Source organism: Stegodyphus dumicola, chromosome 11, assembly GCF_044657685.1.
Source record: "Stegodyphus dumicola isolate Sdum_Otavi_A_Nest chromosome 11, ASM4465768v1".
Classification (NCBI taxonomy): domain Eukaryota; kingdom Metazoa; phylum Arthropoda; class Arachnida; order Araneae; family Eresidae; genus Stegodyphus; species Stegodyphus dumicola.
In genome coordinates, this window is record NC_140778.1 from 155,482,416 (window position 1) to 155,510,183 (window position 27,768).

General features: G+C 34.8%; 1 protein-coding gene across 1 annotated transcript in view; it reads right to left on the bottom strand.

Moving 5' to 3' along the window:
- Positions 1 to 2,316: 2,316 nt before the first annotated feature.
- Positions 2,317 to 27,768, bottom strand: part of dsf (nuclear receptor dissatisfaction) — a 211,881-nt gene continuing 186,429 nt past the window's right edge. Inside the window, exons 6-8 of the mRNA XM_035353724.2 lie at positions 13,713 to 13,968; positions 10,254 to 10,505; positions 2,317 to 2,542 (exon numbers count right to left, since the gene is read on the bottom strand). Coding sequence (XP_035209615.2) covers positions 10,255 to 10,505; positions 13,713 to 13,968 — 507 coding nt within the window. The 3' untranslated portion in view covers positions 2,317 to 2,542; position 10,254. The remainder of the gene's footprint in view (positions 2,543 to 10,253; positions 10,506 to 13,712; positions 13,969 to 27,768) is intronic.

Sequence of the window (27,768 nt, forward strand, 5' to 3'; positions counted from 1 at the left end):
TTGAACATATAAGAATATTATATTTCCTTCTCCGTAATTCATTCGCGAAAAAACGCACTTGAGACTCAGAATAAGAACTTCAGAATATAAGAACTTGAAATACACAGTACATTCAAAATGAGAAAGGAAAATAATAGAAGTTATAAACTTACCAAATTATGTGATTCAAATCTTATTTATTGAAACAACTTAAACTATTATGACACTTTGAATTGCACAAGAGGCCCTTGCTTTTACAACTGCATTTATTTGTGGAACACTTCCTTTTGGAATGGCAGCGTGTACACATTCTCCTCTCTTTTCGACCTACACCAGAGCATATCTGTGATTGTCGACATACACCGGTGAGGGTCCGAATGTACAAGAATGTAAAGAAATATTCGATCTTTCACCGACGTATTTGGTGAATGTTGACATTCTCCGGTGAAATTCGATATTCTCCAATTTCGGTCTTTCACGGTAACATATACATATTCATTTTACGCTAATTTAACGAACTTCTGATTAAAAACTCAGAAATTTAAAAGCTTTCGCGTTGTCACTCTGCAAAAAGTAAGAGCAAGTAAGTTTAATTAGAAAATTCGGCGATATAAAAGAATTGTGTTGCCACTTGGGAAAACACAATTATATTACTATAGCTCGAAATTAATAAACAAACTCGGCTATTTAAGAGAAATGTGGTGCCACTGCCAAAATTTAAATATTTGAAAGTTTTATCGTTCAGTAAAGCGTAAAATATTTAATTTCTCACGTATTAACCTGCGTGTTATTTCCTCACACCCTTTTTAGTCCAAAGGGATTTGAGTCCCGAAGGACTATTACTTCCGTTTTGACATTTTGCGTCGGACTCTTATAAATGTCGGTTCACTTTTCAGACTGTTGCCACCAAATGTTAGAGTCCTGCATTATATTTGAAGAAATTGAATAAATAAAAATCTGCATAAATGTATGTCTATTTATCGCACTGTGATAAAACAACGGTACCTATAGCCATTCAATTTTGAAAGACGTAATCCTACTGCGAATATGGGCATCTGAAATCCCAAATTTGAAATTTGGAATTTACTTTATTATCGATTTTATATTTTGTAAAACTTTAACGAATTTTGGAGTAACAAACTCTACGATTTAAAAGCGAGCAATGGAAACACTCTACGAGGGGTACTGTATTTTTATCTCCAGCGCGTTGAACTGTGTATCGGAAATTCTAAAGATATGCTCATTTTAAAGTTATTTTGTGATATTGCTATTAAACTAAACTAAATTTTATGGTTTAATTAAAGAACATGATATTTAATAAATAAAGGTAACTCACCAAACGTTAAAAAAACGCCCCTTTGGACGTAATTTAAAATCTGAAACCTTTCAGATTTTTTTATCTTTTATAATTATTATAATATTAGTAATGCTTTGGGGATATAAGTCTTATGCAATTGGCAAATTTTTTTTTTTTGAAAGTGATTTTGATATAGTCGTCATAAAGCACTACTTTCGCTATGAAATTAATTATGCCAAAAAACAAAAAAATGATTGCTCGATCTACACCTCAATCACTAAAGCAAAAAAGCAGCACGAGCTTGAGAAATAAACGAGCAACAGGAAGCAAAACTGGAAAATGTTCAAGTATGCACTGCTTAAGCCCGTTTGTCTGAAACAGACGAGCAACGGGAAACAAGATTGGAAAACTTTCAAGTACGCACTGTGCACTATCCAGACGAAAACTGCACGCTGATTTAAATCTTGCTGTATTCCATTACGATTAACATTTACGTACATCTATATAGATATGTAATGAAATTTTGAAATGTTTCACAGAATCATATAATTTGTTATATATAATCAAAAGTTCAATACTCAGAATTAAAACCCAAACATTTTCTTTCCTTTAAGTAGCACTACAACGTATGCCGAGTAACAGTTGGGGTTTTATAGTTATAAGCAGCTGTGTGAACTATCTGGATTCAGGCAAAATAATTATGCGATGATAGTAATATAAGCTTATGCGATGATAGTAATATAAGCAGATGTGTGAACTATCTGGATTCAGGCAAAATAATTATGCGATGATAGTAATATAAGCAGCTGTGTGAACTATCTGGATTCAGGCAAAATAATTATGCGATGATAGTAATATGAGCAGCTGTGTGAACTATCTGGATTCAGGCAAAATAATTTTGCGATGATAGTTATATAAGCAGCTGTGTGAACTATCTGGATTCAGGCAAAATAATTTTGCGATGATAGTTATATAAGCAGCTGTGTGAACTATCTGGATTCAGGCAAAATTTGCCGAGATGAAAGGAAAGAGCAGTAAGATAACACAGAACACTGTACATTTATTTAAAAATCATTTACGATGTAAAGTACATTTATGTCTTAGGTCTTAGCAGGGTAACAGACATATAAGTAACATTTTTGAAAAGGTTGGTTGTCTTTCAATTCCATGCCAATCTCATGTTACATCGTCGATAAGTTCCGCTTCTTTTTATTTAATAACTCATATTTCTTAATGTTTTCTTATTCTTCTTTACAGTTAACTCTCCTGAAAACAAAATCCTAGAGTAAATACATTAAATATATTAAAATAAATTCATAACAGATTTAAATATAGAAAGTAAAAATCAAAAACATATCCTTTTAATAAATTTATAAAACAGTATGATTAGAATAATGTGAGTAATTTAATTAGAAAGAGTGAGATTATAAAATAAGCACTTTTTCTTTATATGTACAGATATATTTACATGTAAATAAAAAACAAGAACAGCCATTTTACAATTGAAACTTGCCAAAATGGGTTAAGAATTTTCATCTAGTGGTAGTAATAAAAGAGTTTGAATTAAATAAACTCTGGATATGGCATATAACATTATATATATATTTCCAAAGTGCAGCAAAACATTTATTGTAAATACCAATAAATACAACTAGACATGGTTAGATACACTCAATATCTTGGATTCGTCAATCACGCTTATCTTCTTCAACGCAGCCTTCCATGACTATAAAGTATTACTGCCATCTCCCAGTACTTCTGTGTTAAAGTGTATATTATTATAATGCATTGGTTTAAAATAGGTCCTTCAAGGTCTTAACGTCCCTTCCTTATTTACGATCATATAGTGCTTCGTCATCCCCGCACAGCACTCATTTCCTCCACATTAATTGAAAATATAGATAAAGTCAGTCTTCGTTTGTGCGCTTTTCATGAAGCTAAGCATGCTAAATTAAGTGGAGGAAAAAAAAATTAGCGACTCCAACCATCTTTCTCAGCTGTCGTTACCATGGTTAAAAGGTTAGACAGGTGATAAAAAAATGAAGAGCCTGTTCTAAAGTGATAGACTATAATGATAACGCGACAAGGAATATCTTGCCCAAAATACCCAAATAGAGGAAATGCGTTATTAAGATTGTTTGCGTCAGAGATCGTGTGAGTGAAAACTTGAACTTTCAGACAACGCAGTAAGAAAAGTCTGCTGTATTCGCTAGGTGATTGGGTTGGCGGCATTGGAAGTTTCTAATTTAATCTTCCGAAAATACTTCAACAGATGCTTTTTGGAGAGAAATTTGGAATCCTAAATTTTTACTCACACCCTATCCGACATTACAAGCTTTAAATATTTATTTCGTTAAAAAACCTCAAATGCTATAGAAGATACTCTAATACCGTGTCATTCCAAATGTAGCTGACAGATGGCAGCACTGCTTTGATTCTCATAAAGAAAAGCTTATTTTCTAAATCTAAGATACTGACTTACTTAATCTTGTTCAGTTATATCTTATATCTTTCTGTCTGAAAAGTCCAGACACATTTTTTCTGTGTCCTGCAAAGGAACTCATTTATATAAAAAACAATCTCATTTATATAAAGAACAATAATCAGTCAGTAGTATAGTGCTCGTTTTGTTCGATAATTGTTTACTTTCTTTTAATGAGCTTCGTAATTCCTCATTCATAAAAGAACATAGAACGAAAAGCATCTACGAAAAGTTTATCCAGGCCTCATCTGGATTGGATGTTATACCAAGAAAGAAATTTTGAAGAGAGCAAAACAAGTGAAAAACTGAGAGTACAAGATCTGAGGGTATAATATACGCGAGGTAACAGTTTTCATCCACACTCCAATAATTTTTTATCATGTATTCCCTCGTTATCTGAATGGAATGCAGTTCTTATACAATTAATGAGCTCTGGAAGTTTCTGGAAGAAGAATTCGTTAAAAATGTCCATTTGGCAATAAAACACATTCGAAATGATTTGTTGGCTAGTTGGTAGAAGCTTGGAAACAAACCACGCGCAAATTTGATCACCTGACAAAAATTATTGGAGCTAAGATGAAAAGTGTTCCAATGCTTATCATACTCAACTAATCTTGTGCCCTCAGAGTTTCACTTGTTTCGCTCTCTTCAAAATTTCTTTCGTGGTATATCCAATTCAGATGAGTCCGTAAATCAGCACTTAGTTTAGCTTTTCGCAAATAAAGTTGTGCTCTTTTGTGAATGCAGAATTACAAAATTTATTGAAAGAAACTTTAAAGTTATCGAACAAAGCGGGCAATATAAAATTGACTGATCCTTGATCTTAATAATGGACCTTTGAAGAACATAGAAAAAAAGTGTCATAACCTTTTAGACAACCTAACATTTATTTCTTTGTATTTCGTTTTTGGTCCTGATGGTAGGTTGTAACTGTTTATTGGCACTGGCCCCTACTAAGGCCGGAAGTTGCGGCCTCTTTATTATGCAGGCAGCTTAATGGGTGGGCCAACATTGCCAACTATGAAGGGACGGACATATTACATCCATACCTTCTCCGGGATTCGAATCTGGGGCTTTCGAGACAGCAAAGTCACTAACCACTTTTCCGTGTGGGCGGCTTTATTTCTCTCTATAAAAGGTATGTTTTTGGAAAGGAATAGCATTAAATAGACCAATTTATAAATAAAAAAATAATGAGCATGGTTGCATTTTTAATTCCAAAAAAGAAATTTGTGCACTAGAAATTTTGTTCTAATAATGCTAATGTAAACCAATAGGATAATTTTTTAAAATTTCAATATTCAATTTAAAATTATTTTGCAAAATTATACCTTGTTTTATAAAGTTATATTTTTGCGGAGAGCTAATTTTTATTGTTGAATTAAGAGACATGATATATAACAAATTATAATAGAAGGAATTAAGACAGAAAGTAAAAATTTTGCTTCTTTCATCTCTTTTAAATTTTGAATGGTAATATCTGAGTACATTTGAATAGTATAAAAAATGCTGTAGAAGGAAATTTGTACAAGGAAAATTTTGTACAAGAAAAATTGTACAAGGAAAGTTAGGTAACATTCCTTTCATATAAGATTATTACAAATGGTTCATCTGATTTGAAATCGTTATATTTCGAAATATATTGCAAATATAAGAATGAGAGCAACGGCAAATGAAATAAAATATCCCAAATCTTAATCACAGCTTTGTGAATAAATTTTCAATATATACTACTCTTCTTACGAGTCAACAACATATGAATAAGCAGTACTGCAGTATATCAGCATGCGTTGTAACTTTCTCAGCCAATGATTACCAAAGAGCTGTCTTAGAGTTCCTGTAGTGTTCCTGGCACGTAAATACGCAGGTGACACACGTAATGCTGGCACGTGACACACGTAAATATTTCTCCCAATATTCTCCCTTCCCAAAAACATGAGGCGTAATGTTAGGGGATATTAATGGCTATATGGGCAATGTAAGATCTTATTATTTATATATCTACTTATACATCACTGTGCGAACAAGACAGAGCGCTTTATCTTTATGTAATATGCAAAATATTTAAACCTCCTTCATTCGAGAAAATAATGGCAATTGCAACATTACATTGTACACTTAAAATGTATGTTTAACTCTAAATACTTGCCGGCCGGTAATCTGACGTTATGTCGGTTTCTTGATGTTACGTCACAAGCAGTGACGTCATAAGGCTTCCTCGTATAATAGGGTTACAAAGAAGCAGCGAGAAAGAATTACTGCATTTTATTTATGTAATTTGGAATTTGATTAACTGCTCTCATGTATTACTGTTATTAGGTTTGTTATGAATATCATTCCAAGCAGAAGATACAGTGGATGGACAAAAATATGGAAACACCTTGTGAAATGCATGTTTGAAAAGAAAGATTGATTTTAATGAAATATGTAGGTGGCGCTGGCGTTTTTGACTACTGACGCCATCTATACAACTTCGTAAATGTGCTAGACAGTTCAGTTGTTGTCGGAGTACTGTTATGTGAGGTTGTAATTGCATTATGTCAGAGTTAACAGACTTCGAACGTGTTCAAATTGTTGGAGCACGTATGGTAGGTGCTTCCGTAAGCAAGGTAGCCGAGGTGTTTAGTGTTTCAAGAGGTACTGTATCGAAGATTTATTCCGCATATTTGAAAAGCGGAAAAACATCATCTGCTAAATCACAGCGCGGACGAAAGTGTGTCCTGAGTGATCGCGACAGACGATCATTATGGGCAATTGTGACGAAAAATAAGAAGACCACAGCTGCAAAAGTTACTGCTGAAATGAATGTTGTGTTACCGAACCCTGTGAGTACCAAAACAGTTAGAAGGGAGCTTCATAAACAGGGAATTGCTGGCCGTGCTGCAATTCAGAATCCACTGATCAGTGATTCTAATGCCCGTAACAGGAAAAGGTGGTGTTTAAGTCATAAAGCCTGGACTATAGAGCAGTGGAAGCGAGTAATATGGTCTGACGAGTCTTTTTTCACATTGTTTCCCACTTCTGGAGTTTACGTCTGGAGAACGCCATCTCAAGCCTATAATACAGACTGCTTGTTGCCAAGAGTGAAACATGGCGGGGGTTCTGTTATGGTTTGGGCAGCCATATCGTGGTTCTCTGCTAGCCCCATGATAACTGTGTCAGGGCACATGACTGCCAAGACTTATGTGAACATTTTGGCCGATCAAGTTCATCCCATGGTACAAACTTTGTTCCCCGATGGTGATGGTGTCTTCCAAGACGACAAAGCCCCTGTTCGCACAGCTCACATTGTCCAGGACTGGTTTTCTGAGCACGAGGATGAGTTGTCCCATCTCCCCTGGCCACCACAGTCACCAGACCTGAATATTATCGAACCTATGTGGTCTACATTGGAACGGAAAGTGCGTTCTCGTTATCCACCGCCAACATCGTTATCTGAACTTGCCACCGTTTTGCAGGAAGAATGGTATAATATTCCCTTGGCAAACACACAGGAACTGTATTTATCCATTCCGAGAAGACTGCAAGCTGTTTTGGATGTCAACGGGTTTCCTACACCATATTAAGCAAAGAAACATGTTTTTTTAAAGGTGTTTCCATATTTTTGTCCAATCCCTGTATGTCTTGAAACTGTCACGTGGACTTTAAGGTAAATTGTAATTATAAGCTTGTTAATAGATTTATGAACTCTTATTTAAGATTACATGATTAAAGACTTGTACTGTGCACTTTATCAAATACTTTAAAAGCTTTATTTTCCTGTAAAAAGTCTCATTTTAGGATTTTACTAGAATTCTTCGCAACCAACAAAGAGAGCACACGTGACCCAAATGGTTACACCCCTCTTCTTACCTGCTGGTCTACCCTCCGGGACACATCCTCAACATGCCACTATTTGAAGCGTCCAAATGGCACACTAATTTAGAAAGCCAGAATATAGCTTACAAAACAGCAAGCTAATTGTGGCTTATTAGCAAACTAGGAACTAGGAGCTAGTGAGGAAAAAGGTGGCGACAGACTTGCAGTGAAGGAGGACAGTGAAAAAGAGGCCACCAAAATTCCCAGTAGTTTGGAACGTTGGAGGGAACTGCACATCTGGTGTTGGGAGGTGTTTGTAATAAGGAATTTCAAAGCCGAGGAAGAGATCCGGTGTGACCTGGAACATACTAGTTGACAATAAAATTATTGTAGTTGATCTCCATATGATGGCTAAATTTCATTTTCAAACCACCTCATGCAACAAAACGACGCATGAAATCAAAAGATTTGTACATTCCTCTATATTTGACGCCAAAGGAAGATATTGTTACGTTATTTTATTCCTTCACGTTCGTACGGGGTTCGTAGATTTGAAGGTGAAGACGACACTTGATGAAGTATCGAAACACACTTTATTTAGCCATATTAATCAGGACAGCTACAAAATCACGTTTTACAGTCGTCGAAGAACTACTATAAACACGTTGACACAATCAGCTACACAGCCTTCACACTATCAGGCTCTAACGGTCGAGACAGCTTCACTGCAAAGCACCAGAGTACAGCTCCCGACTCTGTTCTGTCGTTCTCGGAACTCCACGTACTCTTGAGACTCTCCACGCTACAACTCGCGATGCACTCGACATACACAAGAGTACAGCTCTCGACTCAGCACACTCTAAGACAAAACTCGACGATACACTAAAAGACTCTCTCGATGCACTCGGCGACCAACTCGGCGCTAGACTTCAAGACACACTTGACTACCAGTTCGCTAGACGAGGTACACTAACTGACTGCGAACCAGCAGGGTTTATGTAGCTTTCGGCTTGTATTCGAGAAATTTTGGACTAAACCGGTAAGAATTCGTTCCGGAAGGTTCTCCAAATTTGTTGCCAAACGGGCGATTTCTCGCCAAATGTGGCAATTAACCTTGTCGTTTTATGGCAAACCTAAACTTGCTTTTCGGGGAAGCTATCTCACCGCGCCTGTACATTCCGTAAAACTAATAAATGTAATATAATAACCTTGTTTTAGAATAAATTTTTTTAAGCTTATATCATTATTTTTATTCCAAAGGGTATATAGGTAACATAGTACAAATGTTCTTCATACCTATGCTTGTTTTATAATTAGGTCTCAGGTCATATTCATATACGACCCAGAGGTCTTTACCAGTCTGTTTTGTTCTCTTGGATTTCTAAATGAAAAAATCGAAATCCAGAAATTTGGAATACATGTACATAGCCGTGCTGCATCTTAAATGTTGCGTTGTATCGAATTTTGTGGCAGTATAGAAATTATGAGCAATATATTGGCAAATCTTTGAAGCTCTACGACAGTATCGTCCATCTGTTGTGAAATCTCGGCGAGGTCTGGATATCGTAATGTTAAGCATGCAATAAAAGTAGTGGGCAATGCTTTGATGCGACTGTTCGTTCTTCGTTCTTTCGAACAATTGGGGATTTGATTACGGTGCACATACGTAACAGAAAATCAAAGTCAGTACCCTCTTTGACGTGTGCAAAGTCTTTATCCTGCTTAGCCAGGAGTAAATGAAATACGAATTAAAAGAGAAAATAAAATATATACATTAATACACTGATCACTGACCAATATATACACCAATATATACACTGATCACCAATTTTCATTATGGTGTATCGTTCGTGGTCTCTTAAAACGGTGGTTTCCCAAGTAGTCATATTTTCCGAAGTTCTTCACAGTTTCATTATCATGTTTGTCGCACTGGTTACAGTATTATGATGCCAATTTCTGATTTCAAATTATCAGAAACTTCATAAGTCTTGCGATTCAGTTTATATGCGTGGTGGTAAGAAGAAAAAAAAATAATACGTCCTTTATTGGTCTCTTTTTTGAAAGATGTGCTTTAAGCTGATAATATTGTTTTAATACACTTTTTCTTAATACATTTTAATTGCTTTAAACTGATAACATTCTTTGGTTTAACTAAACTGATCTCCATTCATATCATGTCATCAACGCATTAAAATTAGATTTCGCTTCCTGTAAAACTTATGAAAGAGTCTTGCGAGAGGGAAGTTTGTTTTATTAATATATGAAGTATTTCTCCCACTTTTCTAGCGTGCCTTCGTGGAGCGTTTCTACACGTTGGACCGGTATTCCAGAGGTCCGTGGTTGGATTCTCGGCGAAGGCGGTTGTTAATGTTTCACCTCTCCGGCTTTCCAAAATACCTAATGTCTCTATAGTGGCGCCCGAACTAAAAGGGTGTTGGATGAGGTTTCTCGACACCCAAGATTTGGCGATTGGGTACCCTGAAAACCCTATTTGCTCTTTAAAAAGGGGAGTATATAAGGTATTTTTCCCACTTTCCTAGCGTGCCTTCGTGGTGTAGTGGTTCTGCACGCTGGCCCGGTATTCCAGAGGTCCGTGGTTCGCTTCCCGGCGAAGGCGGTTGTTAATTTTTCACCTCTCCGGCTTCCAAAAATAACTCTACAATTAGATTAGTGTATTTTGAAGCTGTTTGAACTTACTTCATTCTAATCGTTCCATGTGATACATGTCTCCAATGAGTCTTTCAATAGGTATGTCTCCTATGGTGTCCTTGAAGAAAAGTTTCTCAACAGCTTGGGGGCTAACAGCTCGTAGACAAGGGATGAGTAGCAGCAACCTGCCGAACCGCGTAGGTTGTCGTGGGTATTTATGACGAACATAGTCACCAAGGATGCACTGGGCCTGGTCTTGCAGCATTTCAACCGGATGCACGTCACACAAACCAACGGTTTCTGTGGGTAAAAGAAAGGAATTTTATTGAAATTGAAAAGAAAATCTAAAATCGTAATACACCATTACAAAAGGATGTCAGTGCTGCTGACTGTAAGCATTAAAGTGTTTGCTTAGCTTAATAATATATGTCATTTATTTAGCATTGGTGTTCTCCTGTCTTACAATGGATTTAATTTTATTTAGAATAGCGGGGCACATGAAAAAAAAAAAAAAAAAAAAAAAAAAAAAAAACTAGAAACACAATAAAAACAAGTCGTAAAGAAGAAAGATAAATACAATTCATAAAAAAAATATCATTTCAAGAGATAACCGGAGATGACGATTACATTTTGCAACTGAACGGTTCTTCGCCCATTTTCACAGGCATGTATGACAGCCTCTTAATCGTGTTCTTCACCAATGCTGGATCTGACATGCTGCAACTGCAAGCAACGACCTTCGTCCCTGGCCGCCCCGTTCGCCGGATTTAACACCATGAGATTTCTTCCTTCGGGGTTTGTTCACAGACTGAATTTATGTACCTCAATGCTCATGTCCCTTAGTGCAGCTCTGGTCGAATAACGTATGCACCTCAGGCCATCACAGCGGACATGCTACAACGAGTACGGGAAGAATTTGATTACGGTGTAGACGTGTGTCGAGTGATGAAGGGTGCACATATTGAAGGATTGTGATTAACGCATCAAAACCTTGTGCAGTTGCCGCTGCTTAGTTGTAAGGTAAGTAGTAAATTCCATGCAGTAATACATCCATTTATTACTAGCCCAAAGGACGTTAGGCCAGAAGGGCTATTAATTTCATTTAAGCATTTTGCGTTGAAAATTTTAAATGTCGATTTGCTTTTCAAATTGCTGCCACCAAATATTATCGCCCTGTGTTATATTTAAAGAAATTAAATAATGAAGAATCTGCATCAATGTATGTATGTTTCTCGCATTGTGATAAAACAACGCTACCTAAAGCCATCCAATTTTAAATAACGTAATCTTCCACCGAATATGGGCATCTGAAACCCTAATTTAGACTTCGTTTTATTATAGATTTCATATTTTGTAACACTTTGACGAATTTTTAATTAACAAATTCAATGATTTCAAAGCAAGCAATGGCAAAAGTGTATGAAAAACATTTTTATCTCCGGAGCGGTGGGAATGTGTATCGGAAATTCTAAAGATATGCTGATTTAAAAATTATTTTGCGATATTGCTGTTGAATTGTATTTTAGAGTTTAAGAACATTTTAACGCACAAAAGGTTGAAAAAGGGTCCCTTTGAGCGTAATGTAAGCTCTGAAAGCTTTCACTTTTTAGTCCAAAGGAGCTTTGTCCCTGAAGGACTATTGTTTTCGTTTTGCGATTTTGCGTTGAATCACTATAAATGGCCGTTTCACTTTTCAAACTGTTGCCACCAAATGTTAGAGTCTTGCATTATATTTGAAGAAATTAAATAATGAGAAATCTGCATAAATGTATGTCTGTGCCTTGCATTGTTATAAAACAACTGTACGTAGAGCCATCGAATTTTGAACGACGTAATCCCCCTACGAATATGGCCATGTGGAAGACCAAATTTGAAATTTGGAATTTGTTTTATTATCGATTTCGTATTTTGTAAAACTTTAACGAATTTTTAAGTAACAAACTCAGCGATTTAAAAGCGAGCAATGGCAACACTCTACGGAGGAGGGGAACCTTTTCATCTCCAGCGGGCGCGGAACTGTGTATCGGAAATTCTAAAGATATGCTCATTTTAAAATTGTTTTGCGATATTGCTACTGAACTCAATTTTACGGTTTAAGTGCAAAGAACATGATATTTAATAAATAAAGGTAACACACAAAACGTTAAAAAAAACGCCCCTTTGGACGTAATTTAAAATCTTTCAGATTTTTTTTTTAATTGATGTATTATAACTGTATTATTTGAGCTTTATTTAAAAATTTTAAAACCACACCATTCATTTATAAACACCCTGTATTATTAGATGCAGGGAAATAAATCTAACCCGATGCTTTTTTCTGATAGATGCAGTGACTAGGTTATATTATAAAAGAACCATTTTTGGCAACGACGAACCGTTGTCTTTCTAGAAACACTGAATCTAGTAGCTTTCTGGAAGCTTGCAAAACTCTCTGGAAACACAAAATAAAAATCTAGTCATTGGAGTCAAAGCTATACCAAAACGATGAATAGAAAAAGCTTACGAAGCTTTCTGTTTGAGACGATGGTTGGCGTCTGAGCTATGTTATCTTGAATGCGATGTGGCAAGCTGTATTGGACATGAGCATTTGTCTGTAATCTAACGATATTTGACAGAAGTAGTCCTTTTACGAAGTTAAACCAAAGAACGTCTATGTAAAGAAGGAAAGGCTCCATAGACGTAATGTAAACCAGTTTGTCTTCTACGCCGCTAGAAAGAAAAGGGAAAATTCGCCAAGGGATTTGGCGACGGAGCCTGTTGGCGAGAAGTTCCTCCTCTGTGATGTATTAGACCTGGCCGAGATTTTCCTCCTCCGTCATGTGTACAGGAAATTAAGGTACACGGATTAAGATGAATAAGAAAATTAGGTGAAGTACCACTTTCACTGGATGTTGAACTTGCATTATCCATCTCGCAGTTTGATGTCTGATTTTATATCCGCCAATATGGAGGGGGAAAAATGGAGTCACACAGCTTTAAACGCTTGGTAAACGTGACCGTCGAACCTGTTCGAACTTCGACATCAGCTTCGAGCTTTGGCGCTTTTTGGCGACAGATATTTTACACATGCGCAGCTGTTTCCCTTTTTGTTCGAAGGGAGCCACGCCTGCTGCTGCGAAGCTTTCCTTTTTAACAATACATATTCTTTGGTTAAACTGTTAATCCGTCTTTCTCCTGTAGACAACCAGTTACGAGTTCTTAAAGCATGGATGTCTATTAAAAGGTACACTGTCTGTCTACGAGAAGAAGAGCTCCCGCCACAGTGTTTGGTGGATGACGGTTGCTATAGCAACAGGGCTAGTATATTTTAAATAGGGGCGAACCAAGGATTGCTTTATTGTTATTTTGTTTTTGGCGACTGTTGGCTGAGGGGAAAAGAGTTTATATCTTCAAGACACTCCTACAGAAAATGGGTCAAGACTCGTTTCTGCGGTAACAGACAGCTGCAGACTAACTGGCAAGAGCTTTTCTTATGATAGACAAACTGTAGGTATTTCTGAGTCTTACCAGGTCTGAAGAGGACAATAGCTTTCAAGCAGCTGCATTCAGTGGCATCTGGCGAGAGCTGACGAAACCTCCTCATAACCTCCTGGACGTAATGCATGTCCACCATATGTGCAGTCTCCTCATTCTTTTGTTCTGTAGACGCTCTGGTCAAGGCCAGAGGCGGCCTCGGCAAAGTACCCAGAAGGTCCAGAGTCACAGACCATTGTGCCATGTTCAGTAAGTATAAGTCCTTCCAAGATTCTTCGAGGAGTATCACCTAACATGAAAGAAACTTTAAATGAGTTCTAAACGCAGAGATTTTATCTATTGAAATATGGTATATTGGGTAGCTAAATGAAATTTATATTATTTAATAAAGTACGTATTATATAAAGATAACTAAAAGGTGTGTGACACTTTTTTTTTGAAAGCTGATATTTTTGTTTCACAAATAAGGGTTAACGTTACATTACTTCCATAAAATTTAAAACTGTTTTTTTTTTTTTTTTAAATATTTTTAGTTTTATGAATAAAGAAAAATTAAATCTTTTGTGAATAATTATCTAAATGCATGTACAAAGTTATTGCAGAAAGCAGTTAGTTAATTTTATCACATTAATCACACAAGACTCATTGCCTATTATTTTACAAAATATTCATATAAAATTAAGATGAATATATTTTTGATATTATATGTAATTTTTATTGCAGAGTTTTTTTCGTGTAATTTTCGATTTTCCTCATATTTTCCTAATTAGATACTCTCCCATTTCATAATTAAAATTATCTTACTAAATGAACATAGTTTGTTTCCTTTAATTAAATAATCTTTATTATACAAATGCTTGCTTCATTTGTTTTACCTGTAATAGGTACAGTAACATTATCTTAAAAAAGGTTTTATTTGATTCATATATTTGAAGGACATTTACGTACATCGTACACATTTATTTCATAATATTTAAAAATAATAACATTTATTTAATAATTTAGTTCACAATTTTAGTATTATAATTTATTAACGCAAATTGCACGTAAATGTAGATTGCAGTTTACCAGTCGTCTGCTATTACACTCACTTCTGCTAAAGCTTTTTTTTTTTTTTTTTGTCTTTTAAGCTTTATTATTAAACATCATTTTCTTCGGTCTTACGCCATATACAGTTCAATAACAAAATTACAAAAAATTTAAAAGCAGCATAACAGTGTACGTTTAGAATTCCCGATGCAGGGTAAAATGTTCGCGTTTCATAGTTTATCATATCAATATTTAGTTTTCGTACTAAGATGGTTTAACAAAGCTTCTTTTTATCTTTTTATCCTTTTATTATTGGTATTTTGTGTGTTTACTTTATTTATTAAGTATCCAGTTCTTGTTGTTTACGTCCCATGAAATTCAATTCAACAGCAAAATCGCAAGGTAATTAAAAACAGCCTGTCTTGAGAATTTGCGATAGACAGACTCGCCCGCTGAAGGTAAAAATGGGCTAATCTTTGGAATATGGTAACAGGTAGTTTGGCGATATTTTGGTAAGGCGATAAAGGTTACTAGGTAGGACTTTTTAGCAATAATCTGAGAAGTACACAATTCGAATCACAGATTATTTTGTCTCAGAGAAATGAGAGATCATGAGACATGTAATGTGACATTTTCCGGAAAATTCCGATCGCGATTTTTATCTAATAAGCACTTAGAAACAATTTCGCTGCTAAAGTGCAGAATCGTCCACTTATTTGTTTGGCGCTTTTTACAAGAGTAAGAAGAATTGGATTTTTGTCAATTTTCTTTGACTTTTTAAGTGAAAATAGGTCGATGTGTACATGGATAAAATCAAGAGTGCGCGCAATGCCATTTTTGTGCAATTCTGGGATTTTTTTAAAGTGAAAATAGGTCGACGTGTACATGGATACCGTGTGTATGCAATTCTTAAAAACGCGGGAAGCAGTTGGCGATTCTGCACTTTCTCCCGATTTCGCACCTATCTTCGTCATGATTAAGCATTTTTGTTCCATAAAAGTTCTAGTATACGAGTAATTCGGCTAGCAGATTTTTGGAAAAAATGTTGAGTAAAAAGAAAAAAACAAAACAAAACAAAACAAAACCATGCCTTTACTTCGTAAAAACAAAATGGCGTCCAAAAAAAAAAAAAAAAACTAGCAGGTTGCTGTAGCAGGGTTGGACGCCAAAGTTTCGCCAAAAAATCGCCATGTTATCATAATCCGAAGATTCACCTAAAATGTTTCATTTCGTACAGTGTTGGCACTGCTCGTTTCGAAATCGTTGAGTTTGTTAATAAAAAAATTCGTTAAAATTTTAGAAAATAAAATAATGAAATCGATAATAAAACAAATTCGAAATTAAAAATTCTGGCTTTAAGTTCCCCATGTTCGGGTGGAGGACTACGTTATTCAAAATTTGGTGACTCTAGGTAGCGTTGCTTCTTGACAACGCGAGAAACATGCATATATTAATGCAGCATCATCATTATTTAATTTTTTTAAACATAATACACAACAATAATAGGCAACAATATGAAAAGTGATTCGAAGATTTAAAGCCGTTTTGAGACTAATATGCCTTTAGGGACTAACTCCCCTTTTGGGCTAATAAGAGATATATGAGGTAAATTTCCATTTATTTTTGCTTGAAAGGAACAATGCTTATCTCAAATTAATTGCATAACTCTTTCCTTGTAGTTTCTAATCAATTGACTAGATTTATTAGATTATGGAAAAACATACTAAGGTATCTGCCTAAGAAGAACACCTTCATAGAAGACCTTCTAAGGAAATCTACCGCGTCTTCACTTTACCGTATGATGAAAATACGGAAAATTTGCATAAAGCAGGTCATCCTCCTGGATTTGAAAGTCAGGTTGAACTACCAGTGTTCAGGGATCGTATCCGCTCGGTTTTTGGTGGGTTAATGTTTTTTTTAAGACGAAAAATGACTGGAGGATTTTTTCTATGGGGAATCTTCAAATATATAAAAGACAGATGAAAAATTCACGCTGAATGCTTTTTTAATATATTTATAGATCTGAGAGTTTATTAAGAACAACAGCAAAAGTTTTATTCTTTACAGCTAAAGAAAATAAAAGACTTAAGGTATCCGACCTCGTACAAAAGACGATTTTCGGTCAAAATTTCGATTTTTACTTTATTACATTATCTTAAAGAATACATCTTTAGCTATCAAATACAAGTTTTTGCTTATTGATAGGTTAATTAGAACTGAATTTATAAGCATTTTTCTGTAACTGAATAAACCGGATGTTCCAATATTCTGGGCCGGAAGTGAGCGTTTAAATAGATATATCTATTTAGAAACTTTATTTATCATCAAGTTTTTGTAAATTATAAACCTGCGTACTAAGTTTAAATATTTTGTAATACATTTTAAGAATCTGGCGTTAGTTTTTTTTCCCTTAATTTCGTATTTAGTTTGGCGCAGATGGTATTCGACGTTGAATGAATGTGTTGCTGCTTTGTCGATTAGCGTCGACAAAGTGCTTGAGTTGAAAGCTATGTCACATTTTTGCATCATTTGCAACAAAATAAACAGAATGCCATACAAGCTTCAGCACGACATATGTAAAGCGTAATATAATTGTTCTGCAAATTATAAAGTAGCAGCTTCGGGTATGGAAGCAGTTGGTGCTTATTCCCTGTTTGAATGATCTATTACATTACGAAAGCTGAAGCACACGGAGTATTACGAGGATGGGGATTCTAAGGGGTTTTTAGTTGTGAAAGATATATATGGTAAAGATTCGGTCAAGAAAGTGGAATGCATTGAACATGTACAGAAAAGTGTTGGTAGGGGACTACGAAAAGTAAAAAACTCCGCTCCTGAATTGAAAGGAAAAGGTAAACTGACTGATTTTTTTATTGATAAACTGCAGAATTAGGAATTGCAATTAGAAGTCATGTTTGAAACTTAATTGGGATGCAGCAGGTTGTACTAACTGCTTGTTCCATTGTAGCTCTTCTTCGAAGCCAATGCCCTCCTCAATAATCAATGAACTGGTGCAACTATGAATGTGTGATTGCAGAAATCAGGAAAAAAATAAGAAAGAAAAAAATTAGGCAAAAACTTCTGGTATATCAATATATATTTTGAATTTAATTAAACCTACATATATGGAGTTGACTACATAAACAAGAGTTATTAAAAAATGTCTACATGGCAAAACTCAAAATATCAAGGAACGTTTTAATGGCATTTTATTCCGAAAGAAACATTCATAAACTTGCGAATATTAATGTTTGGAGCAAATGCACGTGTTGGGTTATTTAATGATATTGATGGATTTATAGGTTTGCTTGAAGCATTTTCAAGATTAGGTATGTGCCCTGAATTTTACACTGAGCACCGAATTCGAAAACTTGATAAATTGCAAAATCATGATTTTTGATGGCATTCCACAAGTGTTACAAGAACCCAAAGAAAAAATTACGCTTTGTTCGAAAGAAAAGGTGCAAAGTGTGGAAAGAAAAAAACAAGGTGTTAAGTTACAAAGCAGGGGAATTTTAATTATCAGGGATGCTTCTTTCATTAAGAAATTGTTTTATGAAAACTTTAAACTTGTTTTCTGAAAAATGTTTTTTCTGTAAATATTGCCAATGGTAACAGCCATAACTCAAAATTTTATGGATCAAATTTAATGATACTTTCTATACATGTTTCATATAATCTGATGCATGCTCTGAAGCAATCGATTTCAGAAATATCAATTAGAAGTTGAATTCTTACGTTTTATGTTTGGATTTTGGATGAAATAATAGGAAAATATACAGTAAATACCTATACATTTTGACATATCTCAATATATGAATATTTCTTAATTATTTTGCTTCATTGCATACAAAACAAGTGTAAATACAAATACAAATTAAAAAAACCGCATATTTATATATACATTGTTCACCGTGGTTGTTGGCGTAAAGGCAAAATTTAAGCAAAAATTATCCTTTTTTCCCTTATTTTTCAAAATTAAAATTACTTAGCATTACGTTTTAAATTGTTTTCACTAATTAATATGCTTATCTTCAAATTAATATGTTTATAGTTAAAATAAAAACCATTTTTAAAAAAATGGTACCCGAACGAGGTCGGATACCTTAAGCTATCTCTAATTTAATATTCTGAAACAGGTACTGCGATAAAAATTCTCACTGCAGATACACCGTTTCAAAATATGTTGAAGTTACATAAATGTATTATTGTTTAAACTGCAAATGAAATGTCCTTTCCAGCTTTTTTCAATCAAAGTGTTTTTAGTTTATTTAATATGCATAACGTATTTTTTCGCTTCTTAAATACCGATTATTTACTAAACGTAAAACAACAAAATATTTTATCGAATAAGATTAGGCTGAAAATTAAAATGCATTCATTTTTATTGGTCCTTTTTTTTATAAATTAGCAACACGTAACATAATTTATAAAGAAAATGTTCGGTCCTGTTAAGCCTCCCAAAATGAGAAGATAAGACAGCAAATAAAAATAAAGAAGAATGCCCAGACATTTAAATGAATTTCTTTACCCTTACATGCCTGATTGCTGCAAGACGTTAATCTTGCACAAATGTTACACAATTAACTCAACATCGAAAGCTTACGCTGTGAAGGACTCGCGAACTTAAATTGAAATGATAGCTGAACCAGCAGCAACAAAAAAATGCAATAGCCTTTGCAAGAAATACTTGAAAAGCTCTCTAAAAAATGTTAAAAAACTAATCCATTCAAAACACGATAATGCTGTGCAATGAAAATTCTTTAATCCTGCGTATGTTTTTCGAGTGGAAAGTAAAAGCGTTTTTTTCCCCTTACAACCTGTTTTTTTTTTCTGTGCATTTATGTGTATGTGTAACTTCTTTTTTGTATGTGTGCGCGCGGGTTTTTTTTCCTCGCTTGATATTCAGCTTGTCGTTTTTATGTCTTAAGCTGGACGAATTACTCTTCTAGAAGAGGGAAAAAAATCGTTCACTTCTAACACGCTGTTTTTTAGATACTAATTAATTTCTTTGGGAGACAAAAAAGTAACAATGTTCTTACCGTGAAAAATATTCCAGGGGACTGTCCCAAAATTAAAAAAATCTCGCTCAGCACTTACAGAAGTTTTCGTCGCATTTATATTTCAGAGAAAAAAAAAAAAAAAGTACCATTCAAGTTCTTTGCGTTATCAGATGTACCAGTTGATTTACTGAAAATATAGTGTTGCCATAACTGCAGGAGAATATATTTTAGGAATTAAAAAGGAGCTTCGGTAGCTAGCTGGTTAAAACCATAACTGTGACTTTGATCCTGAAAAAATTATACATAGAACTTGTACGGAATATTTTAACTTTCTAATAGATTTTTTTAAAATTTTGAAACCCTTTCCTTTAAATTCTTGCTTTCCACCTACAACTCTCTCCCAGAATGAGTTTTCAGTATCGCGTTTTATGTAAATGAGGTAGAACCAGTATTTAATGGGAAGTTAATTCACTTCCGCGGAAGAGCTCAGTAGAGCAGCTCAACCGGTATAATGGTTAGCATCGCTGAATGCCGTGCTGAAGACCTAGGGTTCAAATCCCGGATAAGGCATGGATGTTTGTAAATGTATAGTGTCCGTGAGGCATGGGGGCACTCGAAATTTTCGGCCAGCCGAAAGTCCTCTCGAGAGGTAGATAGTAGCGGAAGAGGGAGTGAGAAATCCTCGAAACCGTTTCCCCCGGGTGCTCAATGCTGTTGCCAACGGCAGGCGTAATCTTGCGCTCCTTGCCATGAGAAGTTTTGCGCGCTTTTGCTGACTGTTGGTCAGAAAAGTGAGCATTAATCAACAACGACAAGTTCTCAGTAGAGCGTGTTCTGCCTTCTGACCACGTTGCTTTAAGCCTATCTTACTATATTCAGCCGTAGTCTTACGTGCCCGTTGGTCTCACCAGCGATTACCAACTCGGTTAACCAGGGCAACTCGGTTAGTTATTTTCTGTACAGCTTCTGCTATAGCCATTTTTTTTTTTATTTTTTTTATTTTTCTTTAATTTTGTTTCGTATTTTCTATCTTAAGTTAAAGCCCAAGTGGAGGCTTTCCTGTAAGCCCGACGGGGCCAACTGTATTATTATTTGAATGGAATGAAAGGTTAATTAATTTAACCCTTCTTTGGATATTGTTTTTATAGCAGCAAATAGTCGCTAGAATCTTCACCAAGGTTCTAGTTGACAAGGACACGCATTTTAACTAGAACTTCATAAACTTATAAGATATTTTCTCCCTTCTTTCCACATGCCTTCGTGGTGTAACTGGAAGCACACTCGCCGCGTTTTCGGGAGGTCCAGAGTTTGAATCTGGTGAGGGCTTTGTGGATTTTTTCAGTTTCCTGGAGTCGAAAAATTCCAAGTCACCCTATAAACTTCATTTCTGAATTCGACCTTTATGAACAAGAAGCCTTTCAAGTTCATAAAGGTTTAGTTTTTTAATTAATGAAAGTAATTCCAATGTAGCTAGTTACAACGCTTTCAAAAGTCTAACATTTTAATGCGGTTTTTTTAAGCCTTTGCAAATAAAGGAGATTGCTCCTGACTAAGAGGGACCCGTGTCTTATCACTACTGAAATTTATACATATTTACTCAGAATCAACGCCAGTGCAAGGCTGTTTTTTTCAGCTAATACATTGATGTGTTTCTGTTCCTGTTAAACAGTAGGAAAATAGCATCATAAGTAAACCAGTGTAGTAATCTTTATATATAAATAAGCGGCTAAAGAGTGTGTCATCGATAGTTTATTGTTGCCATTCGGAAAAATGAGAGCTGAAATTAACGTTTCTGCAGTTTTTAATTAATATCTTGGCCGTACAAAGTCGTACGAAGATGAGAACGGTATCGATGGATTCGGAGAATTTTTTGGAATCCTAGGATACGCGTCTCGAATTTCAATTCGGCGCCATTCCGTAGATATTCGAGAAAAAAGAATTTGTCACGTAGCCAAATCCCTCTAATAGGGAAAACCCGAGAAAGAAAGTGGAAAATGTAGGGAAAACGTAGGGGAAACTTAGTTTTTAATTAATATCCCGGCTAATTAAAGTCCCAACAAGACGCGAATGGTCAAAATGGCGTACCACGGAACTGCGGTATCAAACGGTGTGCTTCGGTAAGCCCGGGAGCCAGCCGTTTCGGAGGAGATAATGTTACTTCACCCTATATATATATATATATGCGGCTTAAGTGTCTGTTTGTCGCCGATAGTTTATTGGTTGCTTGCGTAACTGTACTAGCCAATGGGGTGAAGTTGCCGTTTCAATTGAGACGTAGACCATTTCCTATAAAACCTGCCTTTGCTATGACCATCCATAAGTCTCAGGGTCAAACGCTTAAGCGTGGTAGCATTTTTTTACCAGGAGCCTGCATTTGGACACGGTCAACTTTATGCTGCCTGTTGAAGAGTTCGTGAAAGAACGGACGTAAAATTAAAAATAACGGATGGTCCTCTGCAAGGCGAGCTTAAAAATGATGGAAAGATCTACACAAGAAATGTTGTGTATAAAGATATCTTTGACATGTGATTTAACATTTAATTATTTAAATCACCTTTATTGATTGAGCTAGCGGTAGCTCTTAAGAAATGTACCGCCATTGGTTTCCTTCACTGCACTCTACTGTAAGCAATTAAGCAAGTAGAAGGTGTAAATCCCGTGGGGCAGTAAGCAAAAGGGGCGTCTTCGCCGCCTGGCCTGGGTAATTCAGTTTAAATTAGCAGACACGTTTGCAAAAATGACACTAGATTCTGAGAACCATATGCGTAACGTGACTTTTCACCATTGTGTCACATTTAAACTAAAATCTAGAAACAGCACTTTTGTATGCTTGAAAGTACTTGCTTAGAATATAGCAGTAAAATGTCTATATACTATCTTTATAAGGTTTCACATGGAAGGAGAAAATGCCAATACGAAATTCAGAATTAGCTAAAATGTTTTGCTCCTGAAGGATATATCTGTCCACCCTCGAAATCGAAAAAGTTTCATTCAACAGCTATATAACTTTAAAAATTGTAACTTTTTAGCAAATATTTAAAGTATCATAATAAAATTAATTACCGCTTGACTGTAGCTGCACTAGCACATAAATAAAATTTATTTAAATTACTAAATTACTTTTTATAACTTGGTTTTTAATTAAACTTTGTTTTAATATCCTGCTTATAATTTAAATATCTAAATACATATTTCAAATAATTAATTTAATTAGGTAATTATTGCAATTTAGAGTTCGTTAGGCCTTTTTCACGTTACTTGCACATTTATTTTTATATATTGTATTTTTTATTTTCTCTCTCTTGAAATTATCAAAAACAGGTTGGAATATTTTATAAATATAGTATGAAATCTTGTTATTGCATTTTTTAATAATTTGTATTACTATATGTATATTATACTATCTGTAATGTTTGAGCACATGCTTATAGTATATATTACAACATCAAGCTTCGGTGCTCGACCAAAGTTACTGACATTTGCTAAAGTTTTGCTAAGTACTACTTTTATTTTAAATGGAGCAAGCAAAAAAAAAAATTTAATTTAACTTGATTTGATAAAACCGTTTTTTAGATTAAGGGCACTATTTATATTGTTACGAATTTTGTATATATATATCTATAATTTTCGTGAAATTACATGTAAAACTGTAGTATCTTTTGCATAATGCAACATAAAAATTTAAAGAAACGAAACATTTTTGCAAAAGTAAGAACGCAATTTCAAGTATATTTAACGATGAGTAAATGGCTGTCTCATTAAATTGGCGAGATATCGCCAAGCTGGCGATAGTTTACGCGACTAATTTTTTTTCGCCAAATTTTGGTAGAAATCATTTAAATTCGCCAAACTTGGCGACCGATAAGTTTTGGTCCGGTCCCTATATCACTGCGAAACTTGGCGACATTTGGGTCCGTTTCCTGTATCATCGTAATAGGTATTACAATTAAATAACTGTAATTGATTTCATAAGTAGCTGCAACTGCTAAATTGGCGATGGTTTGGGCGACTCATTTTTGTCGCCAAAGTTAGCGAGAAATCTCTAAAAGCCGCCAACTTTGTTACCATTTGGCTCTGGTCCCTGTGTGGTACAAAACTGCTTCTAATTCCTCTTTGCAGGTAGTATCAGAGTTACTCCCCATGGACATCCAATTGGATATGGAAGCTACGTTTTTAAAATCGAAGAAATGACAATGATGATGTAAAGTTTTATAATTTAAACATCTCAACAAATGATATAGAAAAAATACTCCCGAAATGGACAGTTCATCCAGCTCAAATTCAAGGCATTACATGGAATTCAGATCCTCCGACAAATTCAAATGTGGAAATTTTCACAGACGGCTCCAAGATGGAGTCTGGAGTCGGTGCAGCATTTTGTGGTTTTCTTGATGGTCAACTAATTAAACAGCAATCTTAATAAACTGCATGACTACTGCACAGTATTCCAAGCGGAAATAAATGCTATCTATCAAGCTCTGAAATGGATGAACCTGAACCAAAATCTTCCTTCAAAGTCCTGTCACAGTTTCTCAGACAGCCAGGCGGCTTTAAAGGCCATAGTGAAATTTAATTCAAATTTGAAGATAGTTTAAGATATTCGTAAATATCTATCCCAGCAAACAATCGATTTGCCTTGGATTAAAGGACATACTGGCTTCATTGGTAACGAAACAGCAGACAAATATGCAAAGGAAGGAATTAGCAAAGGAATTCTTTTGGATGTAAAGTAGCACATCAGTTTTATTAAAAAGCAACTCAAGCAAGAAGTCTTGCAGGAGCGGCAACGACGATGGGACACCTTAGAAATGAGTCGACATACTTACAACTTGATTCCAAAAGTTAAAACTACACGATTGTGTTTTGACACAAATCTTAACGGGACATGGTGCATTCCCAGCATATTTGAATCAATATAATCTTCTGAGAGCAAGATGTTTCTGTGGACTTCGATTGGCTGACGCAATGCATATTCTAATAGATTGTTCTGAGTTCTCGGATTTGAGAAAACAAATTTTCAAACAGAGCATCAATATAGACTCATTCAGGAAATGATTAAATAATGATAAAGGATAATTGATCTTAATACGATTCATGAAACATATATACGATAATGAAATACAATTGTATGTGCGATAATAAGTATTCAGTGTTCTAATCTTCCATATTTCTTACAGTATTCGTAATGTAAGGTTTTTTACTAATTTATAAAAGCGTTGTTTGTTCTAAGTAGATTATTTTGTTAAATGGCTTTATAAAAGCGTTTTTTTTCCTAATTATTCTCAATTTATATTTGTATTGCAATAATAACATCTAAGCGTTATTTGTACTATGTAGATTATATTGTTGAATTGTTTTATAAAAGCGTTCTTTACTGATTAATTTCCTTTCATCTTGTTGTACAGTAAAAATAACATCTCCTTATGTGTTCTGGATGTTCTTATGTTTTGTAAAATGTATGTAAATATTGTATTATATTTAAGAGTTTTGACGAGGTCAATAAACCTCTTCTAGACAGGGGAAAGAATTCTAACTCATTTTCGGCTCCTTTGGCTTTTGTTTTATTTCAAAATTTCATAACTTCCAAATTCTTTTGCCTAATCGGCATTCTAGTGATACCTCTCAAATGAGGTGCGGACCGTTTTCCATTTCTTGTTGTAACTATAATGGGTATTGAAGCTGAATAATGGTAACTGAAGGTATATGTGGCTGTGACCGTGTCCGGCCCTCATATGCCTTTCAGTAATTTTGAGAAGTGGAAGGTATTGGAAATACAGTATCTCACAAAAGTGATGGGACATTTGTGCTTTACAAAAGGAAAATGTAATAAAATAAATTAGAAAAATATGTAAAATTTTTTGTGGGTGTGTTTCATACTTAAATTTAGTAACAATTATTACATAACATACATTTTCTCAAAATAATAAAATATTAATTTAATAAAAGTACAATTGTTTAGCACGCAGCAAAAAATGGCTCACATAAGTAATGGGACACCATTAGATACTACTACGTACTGCAATAAAAATATTTTGGGGGGTTTTTATTTTTACTCAAAAGCAATTGGCAATAATTTATAAAAGCGTCTGCAGTATTTCTCTTCAGTTTGTTTTGGAATTTTGGTGTTTTTTAGCTCTGTGCAGCCATGAATGCTAAAAGAAAAGAAACTTTGCCTGAAATTCGAAAATTAGTTATTAATTTGCATATTGAACGTGGAAAATCTATTAGAGAAACTGCTGAAACAGTTAACATGAGTCATTCAACAGTTTTCAATATCATTAAACGATATAAAAAGAATCATATGATTCAGGATAAAAGAAGACCTGGCCGACCATCAAAGCTATCCAATGGAATAAAGCGAATTATTGTTCTAAAAATTAAAAAAAAATCCAAGAAAGAGTGCTCCTAAAGTTGCTGCTGATTTACAAGCATTATATGGAGTAATTGTTAATCCTGAGACTATTGGAAGAGTAATTCGATCTGCTGGATATCATGGTAGAGCAGACAGGAAAAAATTCTTCGTAAGTAAAAAGAATAGAAAACTCAGACTGGCTTTCGCAAAATTCGACATAAATAAGAATTTTGATTACTGGAATGAAGTTATATTTGCTGATGAGAGTAAATTTAATATATTTGGTTCTGACGGTAGAATCTTGGTGTGGAGAAAACCCAGGGAAGAATTTCACAAACAGAACTTGGTGCCAGCAGTAAAACATAGTGGAGGAGGAGTTATGGTATGGGGGTGTATGTCGTCCGCTGGAGTTGGTAATCTTGTTTTTATTGACAGTATAATGGATCAGTACAAGTATATTGACATTTTAAATCAAAATTTGCAACCTTCAGCACGAAAATTGAACCTTCATACAGATTTTAAATTCTACCAGGACAATGACCCCAAGCACACTGCTTTGAACATTAGACTCTGGCTGCGGTATAACTGTCCTGAAATAATAAAAACACCACCACAATCTCCAGAATTAAATCCCATAGAGAATATTTGGCAAGAATTGGAATCAAGAATTCGCAAACACACCATTTCTTCAAAACAACAATTAAAATCGGTGCTTCAAGAAGAATGGGGTAAAATCACTCCAGAAATCACAAAAAAATTAGTTGAATCCATCCCAAGAAGATTAACTCATGTTTTAAAACTAAAAGGAAATCCAACCAAATATTAAAACCTTTTAAAAAGTAAAATTTTTGGATAAATATTTGATGGAAAAGTAAGTGTCCCATCACTTACGTGAGTCCTTTTTTGCTCCGTTCTAAACAATTTTATTTTTATTAAATTAATATTTTAATATTTTGAGAAAATGTATGTTATGTAATAATTGTTACTAAATTTAAGTATGAAACACACCCACAAAAAGTTTTATATGTTTTTAAAATTTATTTTACTACAGTTTCCATTTGTAAAGCACAAGTGTCCCATCACTTTTGTGAGACACTGTATGTCGTCGGCCGGGTGAAAACTATGAGAAGCATCAGTTTCAGAGTAGTTGTTTAATTCAGCGTGAGTTCCGAGTATTGAGCCATTTCCATGTTAGTTTCGCTTCGATGCACTTCGTATTGCGTTGTGTTTAGCGTTCTTAGTAGTTTGATGCGCGACTACTGATAGTACTCTGTGGTACTGAGAGGAAATTGAAATGTATTTTTGTGGAAAGTTCCAGAGCAGTGAAGTGCATCTTCAGTAAAACACATTTTATCAAGCTATCATTGGTTCTGTGTGTATTACACCTATTATGAGCACGTACGCACGCTACAGTATGTACAAACTAGCACTCACATTTCATGTAAGCTAATCTTTAGTAGGGAGGAAAGGGAAAAAAATTCCCTCCACCATTTCTCCTGCCTTCTTTCTATAAAACAAAGCACAAGTTCAACTCTGCGTTTGCAGGCCAAATCATGATTTCTCTCTGCCCCATGCTGCTTATTATTATTCACTTGCATGTCTTATAGAGATTGCGTGAGATAAAAAATTTCACTCTTGAAGCTAATATGCTTAACATATTCCGTTTTTTATTCAATTGCCTTTTGAAATATTCCACGGTTGGAAA